The sequence below is a fragment of the Typha latifolia genome, chromosome 5, assembly GCF_019914945.1.
Source record: "Typha latifolia isolate L0001 chromosome 5, TyphaL0001v2, whole genome shotgun sequence".
NCBI lineage: Eukaryota > Viridiplantae > Streptophyta > Magnoliopsida > Poales > Typhaceae > Typha > Typha latifolia.
Window position 1 is genome coordinate 5,703,555 of NC_133090.1, and position 18,779 is coordinate 5,722,333.

Sequence of the window (18,779 nt, forward strand, 5' to 3'; positions counted from 1 at the left end):
AGAAGAGGAGGTCAACCCTTAGGGACAAGGTTAGTGCGTGCGGACAAGGGAGATTCGGAACTAGACGAGACCTTACTAATGGAAGAGGAAGGAGGTGGGAGAAGTTGTAGCCTTCGACTAAGATTTGAGGGAGGAGATAGAAGATAAAAGGCTTAAGCTAATGATTCTTTCTTAATGTATTAATTGATTCAATTAGGGTTGCACTTCACATATATATAAAAGTTATTCCTAAATTGACTCAAACTAAGATTTGCCTTAAGGGCATACTTTATTACGTTAAAAATAAACATAACTTAGTTAAATCAATCTTCCTTATCTTTTCTGGAATTAGCCCTTCGTTTTGCTGTAGATAGTTTGAATCTGGAGAAAACTTGAATACAAAACTTGAATATTTGAGGTCTTTGATCTTATCTAAATGGTTTCATAATATTCGGATACTTGACAAATATGTTCTAAATATTTTTTTCAAACTATGCAAAATTGTATTTAGCTAATTAAATAAAATTATAATATACTAAGACTTTAACTAAACTACATAAGCAAAATAATAAAGATAACTAGACTCGGTGGATTAAGCTTAATGTCTCTTTGATGTGATCCAATATGCTCCGTTCACATCAAAATAACTTCTCCTACGAGGCCCATAAGTCTAAGTGCCTAGGGAAAATAGTTTGATTGGCTTACTTTGTATCAACCAAGGATCTCTCATGATGACCTAGAGTATATCGTATATCGTCAGGGATGGTAAACCTTATGGCGTCGAAAAACCTAGTGCCTTATGGACGATTGTCAAGGCCTCCCAAAGCATCCTAGTATGGCTAATAACCTACTTATTGGTGTCCACGGGGATAGGGTGGCCTAAGAATTCGCCAAACAGAGCATAGCATCATTTCGCTCTACTATCTCGTACAAGTTTGAGGTCGAAGATGATCTAGTTAGAGGTTGCTCTGCTTAATGCGATTAACTAGTCCTCAGAGATGACACCCGATGGGGAGAAGGAACACAGAGATGTCTTGGGTTACTTGGGCCTAGGAGCAAATAAGGAGATCCTTGGTAGTAGGAGTGGCTTAGAGGGAAGGGGAGCATGCATGGACAGTGTCTCTGACGCAAGACAGAAAATAGCATCTGAGGCAGAGAAGAGAGGAGAGTGGAGCTAGCTCCAGCTCCATAGGGGGAAGAGAGAAGGAACAAAAGTGGACAGGTTCCTAGGAGGGCTCATCTCCTCCTCCAAGATAGAGCAAAGAAAGCCGAACACACTAGGAAGGGGAGCAAATTGCTAGAAAGGGATTTGCTAGCATAGCTAGTGGTCTCCCGCAACCTTAAGTCATCTAAGATGTTCTTAAGTTGCGAAATGGACAAATGCTGAATAGAAGCATTTCAGGAAATACCTGACAAATATACCAAGAGATAGATAAGTCTTCGCGAATTATCATACCTAAACTTTATAAACTACTGCTCATTTTCACATAGGGGTTTATTTATTTATCATAGCACATTGAACATTGACCCCTCAATAATGCAAAATCTTTCAAATTTTCCTTCCATTAATTGTGAAAAAATATCACATTATGATGCATGACCAAATTTAGGCACTCTAAGGCTTACAGATGTTATTTATTTGGGTTAATATATTTTACCCCCCCTATACTTTATTATACTTCAAAAATCTTAAGCGATTCCCCATATTTACAACTAAAGTGAAACTGTTAATTTTTCTGTCAAAATTAATAGTGTGTTCAAATAACTAAAATACCCCTTCAGCTTAATTAGATTTTCCATTTTTGTATAATTTACTAGTCTTAAAAAAGATGAATCTTAATTAGTAGATCAGATGACCAATATTTAAAAAAAAGAGATAAAGAGAAAATCTAATCACTAGCTGAGATGATTGATATTTAAGGGAAGAGATAAAGGAGAGAAAGGGAATCTCAACTGGATCTGATGTGTAATTAAATATTATCTAATCTATGGAACAAATAGTAATTATAAATTATTTTTCAAAAAATATATAAAATAGGATGAGAAAGAATGATGAATTACTATACCAGAATAAGTTATTACACCAATATAAACCTATTCATATTCCACAAGAGAACGGGAGCTTAGATTTTACATAGAAACCCCTTAAAATATTTACTTTTTTTGCATGTAAATCCGCCCTAAACATTTATATGTTTTACATAGAAACACCTTTAAAATCTTTATTGTTGCATAGATACCCTCATCAAATCGACTGTAAAATAAATATAAATATTTATATTCTTATATACACACATTATTTTTCAGTTAATAGCATCTATATCTTTTCATTTGCTAAATTACTAAAAGCTTTTAACTTAAAGGTGTCAAACCGTAACCTAAAAGAATCCACACGAAAACAGTGAGTTTTAAAGGGAACAAACGTAAATATGAATTTTAGAAGAGTACACATGCAAATAAGAAACTTTGGAGGTGTATACTTGCGCTAGCCAACACACAAGAAAAGATGAAAAAATAATAATTATCCATCATAGCAATGTTCAGATAATGTTTCCCTCCAGGACACTATCTTGAGACTGAAAGATGTATTCATATATCAAGCAGTACTCATCTTTCCAAGTAGTGAACTTTTAAACCTCTTCATTAAACCTACAAGTGAGAAATGTGATATATGCAAAAGAAAAAACTAATAATTTATCCATCATAATAATGTTCATCTACTACATTTGAAGTGGATAAGAACAATAAAAGACCAAAAAATATAACATCCATGGATGACTACAATTAGGGGAAGTATGCAATGGAAAAAGAAGTCAAGAAACGCATAATCTAAAAGGTACGCAGATATCATCAGCACATATAGTTTGATTGGTATATCATAAAGAAATACGGATAAATCATTAAAGTGGAAGTCGTGAGAAAGGACATCAGAAGGATGATGTTATAATCCGAGTGTTATGCATGTCAGAATTTTCTTTGAAGGCCTGGGTGTTGTTATTCTTGTGTTAAAAGATGCAATGAACAACCAATAGTTGTAACAACTAATCGGCAGTCTTAACTGTAAAACATTCAACTATAAATCATTCAGCCTCACCAAACTATCTAACAGAAAACTAATATGACAAAAAAAAAAGGTGGGCACAAATTTCAGTCACCTCACTGTTTCAGGCATGGCAAATCATGCATGTTGAAGTATAAGGATCTTTGCAGTAGTTAGTAAATGCTGCTCATTGCAATATATTGTCTTAAAAGCGTATTCTACATGGCAAATAACAGTTGATAGAAACTCAAAAGTGCAAGCAGGTGTCATCAGTCATTGTAGCATCTTTCAGAATTATAAGAGAGGGAATAAAATGCAAGATGTGCATAATCACATTAAGAGAAATATGTCACATCAACCTCTTCTCTAATTGGATTACACTTTTTCTTACAGAAGCCAACTCTTAGTCCTACTTTGGGAATTAAGAGTCTAAAAGATCATCAGTATCCTGCCTGCTTTCAGCTTTCATTTTAAAAGTCCATGTACAACAGCTAAATAAGAACTACTGACCAGAAACAGCTTTTGATTGCTGGGGCATGCCATCAATCATGCTTAACTGTCTCCTAAGCTTAACTATGTGGGCCTGCACCTGACAGGAGAAGGAACTGTTAGAACATAAAACTATTTAGAGAGAGAGAGAGAGAGAGAGAGAGAGAGAGAGAGAGAGAGAGAGAGAGAGAAGGAATAGAAGAAATCCTACGAAGAACACATCTTATCTCGAACAACAAATATGTGACATGAATCTGAAAATCAGAAAGGAAAATATGATTTGAATGATAAAATTTCCTTGGATCAGTTAATAGCTCGAAGATTTGCTTTAAGCTGAATCCAAGAAAGAGACCTAGGGTTTCAATGCCGGTTTTGCTACATCTGGAACACTAGGGAAGCAGACTGAAAAAAAGGCTTCAATTCAAGGTTGTCTCACATCTACGTTTCACCCAATGAGCAATGGCATTGAGAACCTAAACCTCGCCTTTGCTTTAAAGCATCAACGGTCTTGATTTCCAACAAGAACTTCCCCGATAATGGAGCAGCAGCAATTGGATTAAGAAAAAGAGGGACTTGAGAGTAGGGCTGTCAAAATAATCGAGCCAGCTCGAGCTCGGCTCAATAATACTCGATCAAGCTTGGCTCAAAAATAGGCTAAGCCAAGCTTGATCATTAAAGCTAGGCTCGAAATTAAATTCGAGCCAAGTTTGATCCTGAGCCAGCTCGATCGAGTCAGCTCGATAAGGCTCGAATATATATATATAATATGAGTAATATCAAACTAATATGAACCATCAGTTCAAAACCCTTTCACCCATTCAGAATCTCAGCCATTAGATCAAAACCCTTTCTCCATGCTCCCTAGGTTAGATGATTTAGATCAAAAGAGCTAAAGGCAACTGCAAAAGTCAAAACCCAATCTTCACTCTTCAGTTCTTCACCCATTCAGCCATTCTTACTCCCACTACCAACCCAGCCGACCCCGACGCCAACCGCACCACCTCCGCATACCGGCACCTCCGCACAACGACACCTCCGCACCACCTCCACAAAGAGGAGCCGTAAAGCTGTGATCTTTGATCTCAAGGTATGATTCAGTGTTCCTTATCCTCATCTTTTCAGGGGGTTTTCTTTGAAACTGTGTTGTCGTCAGCTACTTTTTTTGCTTGTTTTCCACTTTGGAATGTTGGTCGTAGATTGCTGAAGGTGAAGGTTTTGAGGGATTTTGCTATTGGGTTTTGTGTTTTGTTGCTTGTTCGTCAAGAAAGATTGGATTTTGAGGTTCATTGGAATGATCTGAAGTGGTTTAAATTGTTCTCTCTTTGTTTGTGGTCTAGGTAAAAGTGATTGGTGTTGTACGAGCGGAGTTCCACTTTGTACTCTTGTAGTGTGTTTTTGATTGGTTAAAATTAATGTGGGCAAACTGAATATTAATTCTAGTTGGCTACTTCTAGTACTTGATAGTTGATACCTTTCACTGATGCATCTAAAGGTATCAGATCTGAACTCCACCTTTCTATTTCTTGATCTTGATGTCTTGTAGGATTTATTCGTATTGTCATGATCTCCTCTAAATGTTGTTAATTTTCAGTGATCTCTAAGACTCTAAAGCTATTAATTTTTAGTAATCTCTAAATGCTTACTTACCTTTGTGTAGTAATCTATACTTACTCTGAATGTATGTAGAATGTCGCATGAATTATTGTCTTCTCAACTGCCATCTCAACAATCAGAAGCAGGTGATACTATACCTAGTGTTGAAACACAAACTGAAGGGGAAAATAATAATGTTTCACAGAAAAGGGGTAGAAGGACTTCTGAAGTATGGCAGTTTTTTAAAAAGGTAAAGGTAATGGAGAACGCAGTAGAAGTAGAAAAACTTCAATGTTTGACATGCCCGACAAAGTATTTCGTGCCTAAACAAGGTACCACTACATATTTGAAGAGACACACAAAAGATTGCACTGGATTGTTGGGTAAGAAACAAAGGATTCTTTCATTCCCTTCTGGTTCTACCAGTAATGTGGTTTCTAGTGCAGAAGAACAATATCTAAAGTTGCTTGCATCTGGATATAATCAAACTTTAATAAGGGAGATTATAGCCAAAATGATTATGGTACATGAGTATCCATTCAATATGGTGGAACATAATTGGTTCAATATTTTATTGAAATCTCTAAATCCACGTTATGATAGGGTATCTAGAAATACAATTAGGAATAATGTCATTAAAGTATTTAAGACTGAAAAGCAAGAGTTGAAAAGATACTTTAAAGGTATTAGCACACTCAGTTTGACATCAGATTTATGGACATCAAATCAAAATGTCGGCTATATGTCTTTAACTGCTCACTTTATTGATTCTAATTGGAAACTACATAAACGTGTGATTAATTTTTACCAATTAGAACCTCCGCACACTGGTGTTGGTGTTGCTGTTGCAGATGCTATAATTGGATGTCTGATTAGTTGGGGTATAGAAGATAAGGTAGTAAGTATCACTTTGGATAATGCCTCCTCTAATGATGTAGCTAAAGCCATAATGGAGAACTTCCAAGCTAGAGGAAAATTATTCTTTACGGGACACATTTTTCATATTAGGTGTTGTGCACATATTTTGAATTTGATTGTTCAGGATAGGATACGTGCTATTAAAGATGTTATTAAAAACATTAGATGTAGTGTCACCTATTTGATGAAATCTCCTTCACGCCTTCACAGATTCGGAGAAATTATAAGACAATTATCTATTACTACTTCCAAAGGGTTGGCTTTGGATGTTGCTACTCGATGGAATTCGATCGATATTATGCTAGAACATGCATTGGTTTATAAAAATGTTTTTCAACAGTATGCAACTAGGGATGCAAACTACAAATAGCTTCCTTCTGAAGAGGATTGGGAAAAGGCCAAGATAGTGTGTGAATTTCTTGAAATATTTTATGATGTCACTAACATATTTTCTGAAAGTTTATATCCGACAGCTTAATCTTTTTTTGTCGAAGTGTGGAAGATAAAAGAGTCACTTAATTGCATCTGAAAATGAGGTTCCCTTTTAAAGAATATGGCCATGGAGATGAAAACGAAATTTGACAAATATTGGGGAGATCGAAACATGTTAATGGCAATAGTAGCAATATTAGACCCTTGTCTCAAACTGAAGCTTGTAGAATATTGTTTTCCTAAGATATATTCTACTTCTGAGGCCGAAGAAAATATTTGGAAGGTTAAAGAAATATTATATGATATTTATAATACTTATGTGCTTGAAAAATCATCAAGTAGAATTGTTCAAGATGCTTCTGTTTGTTCAACAAATGAGAGGGAATCAAGTGGCAATGTTGTATCATCTGGATTAAAAGTAAAAGGAAAAGGCAGAGCAAAGTTTCAAATGTTTTTAGGATCATCATATTTAACCCAACCTATCAGGTACGAGTTGGAAATTTATTTGGAGCAAATTTTGATGCTTGATTATGATGATACGACAACTAAATTTGATGCTCTGGACTGGGGGAAATTAAATGTTCTAAATTTTTCCACTCTTTCAAAGATGGCACGTGATATCCTTTCTATTCCAGTTACTACTGTCTCGTTTGAGTCTACTTTTAGTGCAGGAGGAAGGGTTCTTAATGATTTTCGTAGTTCTCTGAATCCTGATGCAGTAGAGGCACTGGTGTGTGAAGGAAGTTGGATTTGGGAGTTCAAAAATATGCAAATCAATTGCATTAATGTATGTGTATCTATCATTTTGTTCTTTACTAGTTAAAACTTGATATTTTCTTTTGATTTAATACTTATTTTATATGTTAAAATTGTAGAGTAACTCCTATACTATGGAGAATATTCTTGTGAAACTTTCAGAGTCTTTGGATTGATAACTCCTATACTTATTTTCTTATTAAATTGATTATTGTTTTTTATTTTGTTATAGTATCAATATTGTCTTACTAAATTTTTCTTACCATTATAATAGGTAGCTTCATTTGTTGAGCTTGGGTTCCCTGGAAATGCAAGATGAATTGGTATGATACATTTAGTATGATACATTTATCTTGATTCATACATTAGTTTTACTTTTATACTTGGTTTGTATTAATGTGATAAATTTATCTTGGTTGATTGATCAGGATAGAAGAGATTCATAATGATGATTTGTTGTTAGAGAAGTTGGAACTTGGAAGTGAAGACGTCTGAGTCTGCTTTTGATGGTATTGAGGGATGTTAGATTTGTTCAATTAAGAACTATGTTCCTATCTCAACTTAGTAGAAATACTTTTGTTTAATTTAACTTTCTTACACAATTGAAATGGTACTTGTAATTTATATTTTAGTTGCTTATTTTCTGACACAATTATCTTTATTGTTTGTAATTTATATTTTAATTGCTTGTAGGTTTTTGACACAATTATCTTTGTTACTTGTAATTTATATTTTGGTTGCTTATAGTTTTCTAACTCATTTATCTTTATTGCTTGTAATTTATATTTTAGTAATATTTATATCTTTATAGTTGAATTAGGTTTTATTTCAAGCTTGATTCAAGCCCTAAATTAATTCAAACTTGCTCAAGCTCGAAAATGGTTTGAAATTGATAAGGCTTGAAATTGCTAATTGAGCAGCTTATTTAAGCTCGTTTAAGCTCGAAATTGGCTCGAGTTCGAAATTGGCTCAGATTGAAATTATTTCAATTCAAGCTTGATCACAAAGACGGGCTCGAAATTAATTTCAATCCAAGCTTGATTAGAGCCAGGCTCGATCAAGCTCGGCTCGTTTACACCCCTACTTGAGAGGATGATGAGAGGGAATGAAAGAGAGTAAAAGAGAAAAAAGCCTATTCTCTAACATAAAAGAGGGGCATATAGTAGTGTGATAGGATTTGACCCGCCAGATATATTAATTAATACCACAGCAATTTTAATGGGTAAAAAGAGGAGAAATCCTAGTCCCATGGCTAGCATTGAGAGAGAAGAGATTAAGAAGAAAATACTTTATCGTTTGCCTAACTCAAGAAAGTCAAACTATAAATAGTCTCTCAATCGTGCTAATCACTTAAGAAAAGAAAATAATTCAAAAAGTGTCATGGACTCGTTTGAATGAGCCAGGCGAAACACGGACTGATATTCAAACTACAGTCTAGGGCATTCAAATGTCAGGGTAGTCTTCAGCTAGTTTGCATCCTCCTCTCTAGCCACTTGTTGTCATCTCCTCTAATAAGTGAACTGGAATGAAGGTTAGACCACCATTACTATAACTTATCTCCTCTTGAAGATGAACTTCTCCTCAAGGTTGAGATGCAGAAATCGTTGCTTCAAGCCTTCAAAATCCTCCCATGTAGCATCCTCCAGTGGCAATCCTTCCCACAACTATGCTCCGCGATGTCCAAACCGTCTGACCCAGATCCCAAAGGTACCATGCAGCTGTTGGCACCACGATTGGAGTCGTCTCCGTCTCCGTCATCATCATCAAAAATGCCCTCTCACTGTGATTTGTCATCCCTGCATCGAGTCCACTTCTATTTGAAAACTCACCCCTACACCACCTTACAACCAATACTTCTTTTCAATTGTCTCGACTCCATTGTTAAACTTCTATAGTCAAAGGCAACCATTCCCAAAATTGGCAATCACTGCATCCCTCAAATGATATAAGAGTCTTGTAATCCCAAAGGACATATCGACAAGAAAGCAATAATTCTGCAATCGGACATCTATATCACAACAAATCTCCTGATATGGCGAAGGTCGAAAAGGGTGCGTCACTAAGCTTGATTGGTGGTGTAAATCATGTCAGTACAGAGGAGGGCAATGGCGGTTGAGAATGCGGGTGGAATGATCTGATGAAGGTCTGGAGGGGAGATGGTGGCTATGGTGAGGGAGTTTGGTAGTGGGGTGGCGTCGAGGCTAAGGGAAGAAGATGGTACGCCGCTACGGTGTGGGTGATGTGAGAGGGAGGCTGCGGTTGCATGAGTTGAAAGACAAGAGTAGTGGGGAGTGGGTGAGGTGGACGTGTGGGCCAACTGGTCGCCTCGATCAGGGCGCCACGAGCTGAGGATAGGGTTTGGAGAGAGAGTGAGTGTGTGGGTGAGAAAATTAGAAAAATTCTTCTTAATTCTTGGGGTGCTCACCACACCTTATTTATAGTGGCTACCCCATACTAGGTTACTTGCTCTCCAAGCAATCCTAGACTAGACTCAACTCAACTAGACCAATCCTAAAATCGACCTGACTCGACTAGAGTAACCCAACCAACCAGCTCTGAGCTGGTTCACATCTCCCTACACTCTAGCCTATTTCTATTAACCACCAATAAATAAAACAATGCTGCAAGTTGTGTGTTATATTAAAGCTTTGAGATAATCAACTTGCTCACAAGGTTATTTGTGCTTTCACTATCAATCAGTACCAATACCAACCTTTCTTCCAAAAATCCTGCAATCTGCTAAGTCTGTGGCATCACATCTAAATATGACTTGGCTACAAGAATAAATAATTGTTCTCCTTTGTATTGGTATCCACAAACGAACTTGCCAACATAATTAAAGCACAAACCATTTTACCATCGCTCCGGCATCTTCTAGTTAGTCAAAAGCCAAAAATCATTACTCGATGGAGCTATGGGTTCTACTATGCCTATTGGTCAAGCCCCCATTGATTTCAACCCTAGGGTCCAACTGCTCGAAGGTAGCATCGGAATCAGCCTTGCAGTTGGCATAGGCAAAAGCCCCTACCGACCCTACATCCACCTCCCTCTCGATAGTTGATCCTTGAACATCCGTGTCAAGTCCATGGCATGAGCTATCGTCTAAGACTTGAAATGTTTTACTTCTAATTGTATCTCCTTCTTATAGCCCTCCAATAAAGCAACCCAACAATGTCGACTCGGGCCATCCATAAACTCTAGAGCCAGGTTCTCAAATTTATTTTTATACTCATTGATGGTCCCCGTCTGTTGCAACTACTTTAAGGTTTTATCAAAATTATCATATTCCGATGGCTTGAACCTCAACGTTATGCCCCTAGGCCTTGTTTGGTTTGAGCTAAGCTCTGAACAAAATTAGCTAGCCTAATTTCTTAGTCTTGATTTAGGTACCTTAAATTAGGCTAAAGTAGTTTGATGTTTGGTTTTGAACTAGGCTAAGAGTGTTTTTTATTATTTGTAATATGATGTGAAAAAGTAAAAAAGTGTTAGTTTTAGAGGAAAATGAATGATATGTAAATTTGATAGACAAAAATATCATTTTCATGTCATGATGGTGGTTATTATTATAATATACAAATGTTATATGGTGTATTATAATATTATAATATTACAATAATATAATATTTTAATATTTTAATATTATAATATTATGATATTATAATATCATAATATGTATTTACGGGCTTAAATACATATTTGTTGGCTTATATAATGTTTATAATAGTCATTTGCAAACTTAAATGCATATTTGGTGGCTTATGTGATATTTATAATAGTCATTTGCAAGCTTAAGTATATATTTGTTGGCTTATATAGTGTCATCATAATTATAGCACAAGCCATTTTTCTATCACTCCCGCATCTTCTAATAAGTCAAAAGCTGAAAATCATTACTCGATGGAGCTATGGGTTCTACCGTGCCTACTGGTCAAGTCCCATCGACATCAGCCCTAGGGTCCTACTATCCATGGGTAGCATCGTAATCGGCCAATAATTTCCCAAAATACGAGAACATACCTTAATTGGCTGATTATTTCTCTTAAACAACTTCCAACAATAATCTAATCTGATGGTTGATCCAATGGCTAATCCTAAATGATATTTTTGACAAGCCCTAATCCTAGCTATTGGTTGGCCCAACTAATTGAGCCATACTTAACCAGATAAATAGAAATTCAGATTAGGAATGATGCTGCATCAAAAAACTATGACAGCAGCATATCAAAAAAAACGGAAGTGTCAACCAAATTGTAAACTGAGACTCTAAAGAAAATATAAGGTATGTTAGTCATTTCAACATGGTGAAAAGTTGGCCAAAACCAATCTGTTTCATAACGAAATATATAGCATATGATCTGGTAGCATAAGTGTATAACAATTAGTTTGCAAAATATAATAAATGTTTAACAAAGAGTTGCCTGAGAGTTGACGCAAAAAGCTACCTTGAATTTAATTTGCTTTTGAACTGTCAAAAGGCTAAACAAGTTTTGTGCATTATCATTGAACAGAACATATATTTCTTTTAGACAGCATGACATCCCAATATATCTACTCCATTAATTAGGTGCATTCCATAGTGATGACAGCAATCAACAAAACAATGGCAACAAAAAGAGCCACTGGTGGACTGATACATCTGCCATTAGATTCATATATTTCTTTTCATATGAGAAATATCATGTTGTTATGAGTTGTGACGCTATTAAGAGTAAGATACGCCATACGCCTAGCTGGGATTGTAGTGCAATTGGTCAGAGCATCACCTCTTTAAGGCAAAACCTGCTTATTCAAGATCCATTTGTGCCAAACTAGGATGTGATGAACTCATCAAGCAAGCTCTCTGTTTTTGCAGAAACGGGAACAGGGAGCAAGACCTGATCCCCAATAGAGATCTCCATTTCTTTTGTTTCTTGTTCAGCTTTAGGAATTAAATTAGAATTTGTTATGCCAATGGCAAGACAAACATTGGCGGCGTAACATGTAACATATATTAGCAACTGTACTATCCCAGAGGTAGAAATTCTAGTTAGTCATGTACGCAGACATAACTAGTGATAATGCAAGTGGAGATGCAAAATGGTGCAAATATAAGTATGTGTTGAGTTCTAGCATGTTCCATTGGTGAACAGCGTGTTTAAATAATTCAAAAATGAGATTTGAAGTCTCACTTGTTGACGAGCAGCTGCTAGTTTTAGTAGCTCATCTGCCTCGGAGAAATTCATGAACCACTGACTCAATGGATGATCCTTGGTATCACCTCGTTTATTTTCGTTCACATGCTCAATAGGCCCTAGAAAAATTAAAAAACAAAAGAAATTTGTCTATCAAAATTAGGAAGTATGAAGCATGAACAGAAAGTAGAACTTATACCTGGAGGCAGGAAGCTTAGACCAGCAGGTAGCCTAGGTACAATTGCAGCTGGATGATTTTGAACTCGAAGAAAAAAAGCCTCTGTAGGTTCAGAGAAAACAATTTCATCATATGTTTCTACAACAACTGGCTTTTTTGTGGACTGCGGTCCACTATCATCATCTGGATATAACCTTAGCTGGTGATATCTGTATCATTAGGACAAGTTTAAGCATATATTTACAGCTGGAAAAGTAATATTGAAACAGCAGATGAAAAACTATATAGGCAACTTACAAATCCAATTGCTTGTCACAAACATCACTGTGGAAAAAAAGGGTAATTGCTATTTCAAATTCTCCCCATCCAGATTCTGACAATTCAAATGGTGCTGACTCTACAACCCTTGTTGGATTATTGAAACTAGGATGTAGTTGAAACACTGCCCTCTTAACTATCACACTCAAATCCTCATTAGTTGCTCCACGGACATAAACAGTCCATTTATGGGAGTTGTACCTAAATAGAATAAGCGGATTTTAACATAGAAATAGGCATTGACCCAATGTAACACATTTTACACTTTGATAGTGTAGCATCGCTATACCAAGTCATAATAAATTGCTTTTGCTAAATAAAAGAACCCATAAATATGGATTATTTAAAAGCAGGCTTACTCGCTTGCTTTTTTCCCAAGCCAGAAAGAAATGGTTCCGTATACAATTGGAATGCTAATCTCCACATCCTTGAGCTTTCTAGTCTGTCCATCAAAATCATGTAACTAAAAATGATTAGTCCAGCACAATAAAGGCCTAAAAATGCATCCAACACACAAAGGCTCCCGCCATTGCGAAGCCTAGGGAAGAAAAATATATGCAGCCTTACCCTCACCACTGAAGAGTATATTTTCACAACTTAAACCATGACCTCTTTCGATGTAGGGTAAGCTTTACCATCATATTGAATGATGCTCTCATGATAAAGAGTTATAGAAAAACATCGTCCTATTCTAGTTAGCACTCAATGATAAGAATTTTTTTGCATATCTTCGAGAAAGAAGATATTCATCTTGAATGCACAAATAACTTACAGAAAAACATCAAGAAAAAGAGAATCTGAAAAATGAAACAATAAGCTAATACAAAACTGATAAGAAACTTTTTCAAAATATACTTATAAGTGAAATAATGGTTATAATCTTAATTCTTAAATGTTGATTTGTGGTATATTCCAAGGCAACAATGTAATGATTTAACTTGCCACAAATTGCTGGAAGAAGAGCATCTACCAGATCAATGTGATTACCTAAATAGTAAAGCATAAGGAACATATACCACAAATATTCCTACAATTATATACCAATGCATGTACATCATACTTTCCATCAGTAAAGAACATGGTCAAATCAGACACATAGTTTGTCAACGTTAACTGAAATTTGGGATTTCAATGAACTCAAAGTTCACAGTTTTAGCTGAAAAACTGTTTGCAGACATGTGTAAAAGAATACCCTTAGTTTTTTTTTCCCCCTAGCATCACATTTTCACTTAAACTGAGTTTTGGAACAAGTAGCACAATGATTCAAGTGAATAATCCATCATGAGCCCTAGAAAGATTTATAGGTTAGCCTATAGGGACCTAAATATATTTTTATCTTATGAACTACAAGTGAAAATGTTCAAACTGGACATAGCATGTTGACAATGATTTCTTCTCAGGATTAAACTAATTGATAACAATTTCCATAAATTATCATCATCGGTCTTACAGGCTGCAATCAACTGTTGGACTTGCATGTTGACATCAAAATCTTGATGACAAGAAGACTGCATAATGATTATTATGTCTAAAGTGATGAAAAGTAGTTCAATTATCAGATTTGATATATGGACTTACTTCCATAATTGGATTCAAAGAATTAAAACTCTCTCTGATGCAATTGATGAAAAACTAAGTCATCAGTTGCACCTGGAAACTTTCAGGCTAAAGAAACATCAGTCCAAGGTACACTTAGGGCTTAAAAGAGATTGCATTTACCTAACAACAAGTATACATTGTTTATTATTCTAAGGAAGCATCTAGCTTTCCTATTAGTACCAAAATATAAGCTAAAAGAAGTGTAATAAAAATCTTGACATATAACTATCAGAGAAAAGCTTCTTTATACATATATCAAGGAACTAAATTTTATCCCTTTGAGGAAACATTCCTTCATCCCTATTGGTAAAAGAAAGACTGAGCGTGAATCAAGTGATTTCCATAATTAGTTCCCCTGACCAGGCTCGAGCTTATTCCAAAATCTACCTTAAATTTTAGGTCTTTATACAGCCTTCTAAGAAAAATGTAGGAGTTTTACAACAACAGAGCCCTGGAATGCAATCTAGCCACAATAAACAATTTAAATCATCAAATTAAAGCATTCAGAGAAGTATTGCGTGAATAAGGACTTATTTCCATGATTTATATTATAAGAAAAAGGAAGTTTGTTTCGACAACTTCCAAGAATCGTAAGCAGTAAGTGGAATTTTTTGCAATTACTACATAATCTCGCTCTCCCCATCGAAGAACTCACAATGATGTGTGACTACTACCACTAAATTTGGAGATCAACAGAGTACTTGAAATAGAGTCACCACCTACCAATAGCACAACAAGGGCAGCTAAAAAAGGAAAGGAATTGGTAAGCGAGAACGAGAAGAGAACCTTCTTATCGGCGTCCTCGAGAAGGCGGCCGGTCTTGGAGCGCTGGGCCTTTTGGGCCGGGCTGGAATCCGGCTGCTCTCCGCCCTGCTTTTTCGACGACGACGCCGCCGCTGCCGCCGCTGCTCCGGGCGCCGTCTGAGGCATCGAGGATTAAAGCCAGCGGAAATCGGGGAATAGGAGGTAATAAGGGAGAGAGAATTTGAAGATAATCCCAAATTTATTCGAGTTCGTGGGTAAATTCGTAATTCCAAATAACCCGGCTCGACCCGAGCAGTATCAGATAGGGGTGTAACCGAGCCGACCTTTATGTTGATTATAGCCGAGCTTCATTGAGCCTGGCTATTATCGAGCTTAAATTGAAATTAATTTTAAGCTCATATTTATAAAATATAATCAAGTTTGAATTAAAATTATTTTAATTCAAGCGAATTTTGAACTAATTTCGAGCTTGAGCTAGAGGAGTCGACTAAGCAATTTCAAATTGTAACACCCGTTAAAAAAAATAAATAAATAAAATAAAATAAATAAATAAATAAATAAAATAAAATAATAAAATAAATAAAATAATAAAATAAATAAAATAAAATAAAATAAAATAAAATAAATAAAATAAAATAAATAAAATAAAATAAATAAATAAATAATTTAGCGCACGCGCCATGCGCATGCACCCTAACCGCAGCGCACGCGCTTTGCGCGTGCGCTGACTCCTTCTTCCCCCTCCCCTACCTCTCGCAGTCAGTTGCAAGAGGTGGGAGAGAGGTGCGCCGGAGTGGAGTTAACTCCACTCCGTTGCCCTCTCCACCTCTTCTCTATTTAATCTCCTCTCCTTCCCCTCGAGTTTCCCTCTTTTGCAATTTCCTCTTCTTCACTCTTCCCTCCTCTCTGTTCTCTTCCGAGCCATCGAAGTCCTCATCGCAGGCACCAAGTCACTAGAGCACCGGCAATCAACCAAAACCCCCTCACCTCGATCCTTAGGTCAGCCTTCTCCCCCTCTTTAGTTCAATTTGAAAATAGCCTAGTTAATCATGCGTATTTAGGATTTTATTTTCATCTACTTCCACCGGGGAAATTCGTCGACCGGCGACCTCGGGTCGACCACCCACCGGTCCGGGAAGTTTCCCCGCTTCAACCCCTTGCTGTGGGTACCCAAATTGGGTCACCACGGGGCGTGAGGGAGGCGATGCCATGTCACCTCCCACCGCCGGGTTTCTTCAGCACAAGCGGCCACCACCGCCGGTGGTGGCCTCACTCGTCAACCTTGGCATATATAAACTAATGGACGATGTTAGTCCTCCTAGTTGGCATTCCATGTGTGGGCTGTAGCATATTATCTCTAATTCACCGTAAGTCTTAATTATAAAGATGATTTTTGTACTTGTTCACCTGCTCGAATAACAAAGTCACTTATTTTGAAATCTTGTCAATGAAAAGTAGACATGATGCAGGAGCTAATTTCGGGCCAGGTTTATCGGGCCAATCGGACTTAAATTTTTGTACACAATCCGACACATCAATTACTCGGCCCAAGCCGAACTAAAATGTTCTAACCTATTACCGCCCACTAACTTATTAGAAATTAAGCTTAAATTAGATATAATAGATCTAACATAATGAATTAAATATAAAAAATATTATATTTTATTGAGTCGAGTTTAATAGGCTTATATAAAGATATTTGAGTTATCTTTCATGGGAACATACTTATATATTAATATATAGTTTACTAAATATTCAATGTGAGACTTAAAAAATTATAGACATATATATATGCATTATGGGTTAAGCCGTAGATGAGAATAGTGTATTAGGCTTTCAGGCTAGGCTAGGTGGGCAAAGTCTTATGTAACGACCCAAAAAAAAAAAATTATGGGCACGACGCGACCGGCCACACTGTGGCCGACCTCGTGCCCATGCAAGCTGCGCATACAGCTTGCGTGGTGGGGGCGCCACGTGCTCGCTGCCGCAGCCAACGGGCTACGGCCAACTGGCCGCGGCGGGCCCCGGCGCCGCCGCAACCCCCTCCACCGCCTTCTCTCTCTCTATCTATTTTTCTCTCTCAGTCTCTCTCCCACTCCACTCTCTCTCCACTATCTTTCGCACTCCTCGTTGCCGACGTTGGCCCGCCGCCACCAGTGAGAAGCTCTCTCTCCCTCTCCCCCCCCCCCTCTCTCTCTCTCTCTTGCCCGAGCTCCTCCCTCACCTTCTCTCTTTCTTCTTTTCCTCTTCTCTTCTTCTTCTTCTTCTTCCTCTTTCTTCTTCTTATTTCTTATTTCTATCTCTTCTTCCTTTCTTTTCCCTCAGCTCCCCTCCCCCTCTTCTTCTTCTCCTTCTCCTCCTTTCTTCTTCTTCTTCTTCTTCTTCTTCTTCTTCTTCTTCTTCCTCCTCGGCTTCTACTTCTTCTTCTTTCTTTCTTCTCTACATAGTGCTGGGCCGAGCCCAGCACTTATGGCAGATTTAATTTATTTATTAATTAATTATTTTAGTTATGTTATTTATTTAGGTATTTTTATTCTTAATTAATGCAAATAGATTATTTAGACATTAACTATTTTAATAATATTATATATTATTCAATAGAATTTTATTAATGATAATTTTATAATTAATGATTAATTAGGTATAAATATAGGTAAATACTTATATTTATTTATTTATTTATATATCTATTAGATTAATAGATAGATTTGTAAATTATAATTATTAGATTTATATTCTAATACCCTCATCATATATATTTTAAGTATTTCTACTAATTTTATGATTATTCTGCAACAAATAAAATACTAAGCTTATTTAGTTGTTTACTTATTATTTTATCGAGTAAAGACTGCATTGTCCCTAATTAATCAAGATAGTGTATGAATTATAAAATTAATTATAATTAGATCTTGTCTATACTTATTTAGCCTTTTATTTTATTTTATAATTATATATTTAGAAATACTCTCATATAAAAGGAAACATGCCTCTTCTCCTTATGTTATAACTAACATTTTATAATAATACTAGAATTATAATATTTGAATCGTATCTATATTATAGAGCTAGTTATGTAATCAAAAATAAAGAAAAGTGATTCTAAACCTAATAAATATTTATATTTTAATTGAATTAATTCTAATTAGATAAATGACTAACATCATACTACCTAAATATTTCATATTCCGAACCCCCTTATTTGAGACCTCGTGGACCTTGCTAGCGATGAGTGTCACTCGGTTACTTGACGGACGTGAGAGATGCATGGTTTGTATCTTCTGATCAAACGGTGAGTAGTCTTATCCCTTAGACGCCTTTATCAAATTATGTTATATTATATATTTATGTACATGCATGTTTTGGCCTCTAGCATGATTATATGATTTTATCTAGAGATGATTACAGTCGAGCATATTTTATCATGCATTCAATTATGCTGATTTGGGATATGAGTACATTGGTGATATATATAGAGATGATTAGAGATGATTCTACTGTTATGATTGTTTACCGAGTTGATCTGTAGCATAAGAATACA

At 36.2% G+C, this 18,779-nt stretch overlaps 1 protein-coding gene across 1 annotated transcript; it reads right to left on the reverse strand.

Annotated features, from left to right (window-relative positions):
- Positions 1 to 3,328: 3,328 nt before the first annotated feature.
- On the reverse strand, positions 3,329 to 15,445 carry LOC140789602 (transcription initiation factor TFIID subunit 14b). The gene is made up of 6 exons (XM_073139370.1): positions 15,260 to 15,445; positions 13,234 to 13,316; positions 12,854 to 13,075; positions 12,578 to 12,765; positions 12,376 to 12,497; positions 3,329 to 3,608 (listed from the first exon to the last, which is right to left on the reverse strand). The coding sequence occupies exons 1-6, from the start codon at positions 15,401 to 15,403 to the stop codon at positions 3,522 to 3,524; spliced, it is 846 nt and encodes a 281-aa protein (XP_072995471.1). The 5' UTR covers positions 15,404 to 15,445; the 3' UTR covers positions 3,329 to 3,521.
- Between the last annotated feature and the right edge of the window lie 3,334 nt (positions 15,446 to 18,779).

Coding starts and splice junctions, on each gene's coding strand:
- LOC140789602 (XM_073139370.1), bottom strand. CDS start 15,403: ATGCCTCAGACGGCGCCCGGAGCAGCGGCGGCAGCGGCGGCGTCGTCG. Junction 13,317..15,259: donor TCGAGGACGCCGATAAGAAG/GTTCTCTTCTCG, acceptor TTTGATGGACAG/ACTAGAAAGCTCAAGGATGT. Junction 12,766..12,853: donor TGTGACAAGCAATTGGATTT/GTAAGTTGCCTA, acceptor CTAATGATACAG/ATATCACCAGCTAAGGTTAT.